Here is a 1,280-nt window from a genome sequence, read left to right as displayed (position 1 = left end):
CTAGGTGCTCATTACATTTACAAGAGAAAAACATTGGGTAGAACTGTCAGCACTGCTCAGTAAATACTGAGAAATGTATATATTTAAACAAAGAAAATCCCCACGAGAATAGGGCTCAACTGAAAGTGAGAACCAAGTTTATACAGAAGCTTATTTACCAACAATTAATTTCATAAACACCATGATAATGATAGTTTTAACAGTAGTGAACTCCCCCCCTTTTTTTATTTTACAATGTATTTACATTGGAGACTTTATACACATATACCAGTCCCTATAACCACCTCATGAAACAGAAAATACCATTCCCTTTCTACCAATAAGCAAATGGAGGGGGAGTGGAAATATAAATCCCAAGTTTATCTGAAGAGAGTGAGTCACTTTCCTTCCCACATTGCTAGCCATGAGCATTTCCCCTGGTAAGCACTGTCTCTAGCTTCTGTGCAGAATTCCCCTGGGCAGTTACAGTTCATCCTTCTGATCAAAGCGGGCTTCCTTTTTACCCAGAGATGCGCTGTCTTCCAGCTTGGACTTTTCATCTGGTTCCTCCTCAGAGTCCTCTTCATTGTCCTCCTCATCCTCCTCATCAAGTCCCCAGATGTCCTCTTGCCTGGCCCGCTCCTTTTCCCTCTTCATTTTGGTCTCTTCTGCCTCCTTCTTTTTCTCCATTTCCTCATACAGCTCTCTCCACTGCTGCTCTACATCCTGTTTAGAGTGTGGAATTTCAAAGTTTCACAGATGATATAAACAGATACACTTTAGAAACATCTGTAGCCTTCCCGTTGGCTTCAAGATTCCTAGGATGGTGTTCCTTTACTTAGGAATTTCAGAACCTCTGGAAACATCTGTAGCCTTCCCGTTGGCCTCAAGATTCCTAGGATGGTGTTCCTTTACTTAGGAATTTCAGAACCTCTGGGGAGGAGGGAAATCTATGTCTGGCTGTATGATGTATCTTGCATTTGTAAATAGAATAGATTTAAAACTAGGCATAGTGTTGAATACCTGTAATCCTAGCACCTGTGATGTGGAAGCAGGATCAGGAGTTCAAGCTCATCCTCTGATACACAAAGAATTTAAGGTTGACCTAAGACCCTGTCTCAAAATGAGAAAAGTAAAATGAAGTAAAAAACTAAAATAGCCGGTTGTGGTGGCACACACCGGTAGGATTTGCTGAAGGAGGCAGAGGCAGGAGGATCTCTGTGAGTTCGAGACCAGCCTGGTCTACAGAGCTAGTTCCAGGACAGGCTCCAAAGCCACAGAGAAACCCTGTCTCGAAAAAC

At 42.3% G+C, this 1,280-nt stretch overlaps 1 protein-coding gene across 1 annotated transcript in view; it reads right to left on the bottom strand.

Moving 5' to 3' along the window:
* Window positions 1–462: 462 nt before the first annotated feature.
* LOC101995663 (calreticulin-like) overlaps window positions 463–1,280 on the bottom strand; it is a 28,683-nt gene continuing 27,865 nt past the window's right edge. Inside the window, exon 9 of the mRNA XM_005353573.3 lies at window positions 463–705. Within this exon, the coding sequence (XP_005353630.1) occupies window positions 463–705 (243 nt within the window). The remainder of the gene's footprint in view (window positions 706–1,280) is intronic.

Source organism: Microtus ochrogaster, chromosome 10 (assembly GCF_000317375.1).
Source record: "Microtus ochrogaster isolate Prairie Vole_2 chromosome 10, MicOch1.0, whole genome shotgun sequence".
Classification (NCBI taxonomy): Eukaryota; Metazoa; Chordata; class Mammalia; order Rodentia; family Cricetidae; genus Microtus; species Microtus ochrogaster.
This window is presented reverse-complemented; position numbering and strand designations above follow the sequence as displayed.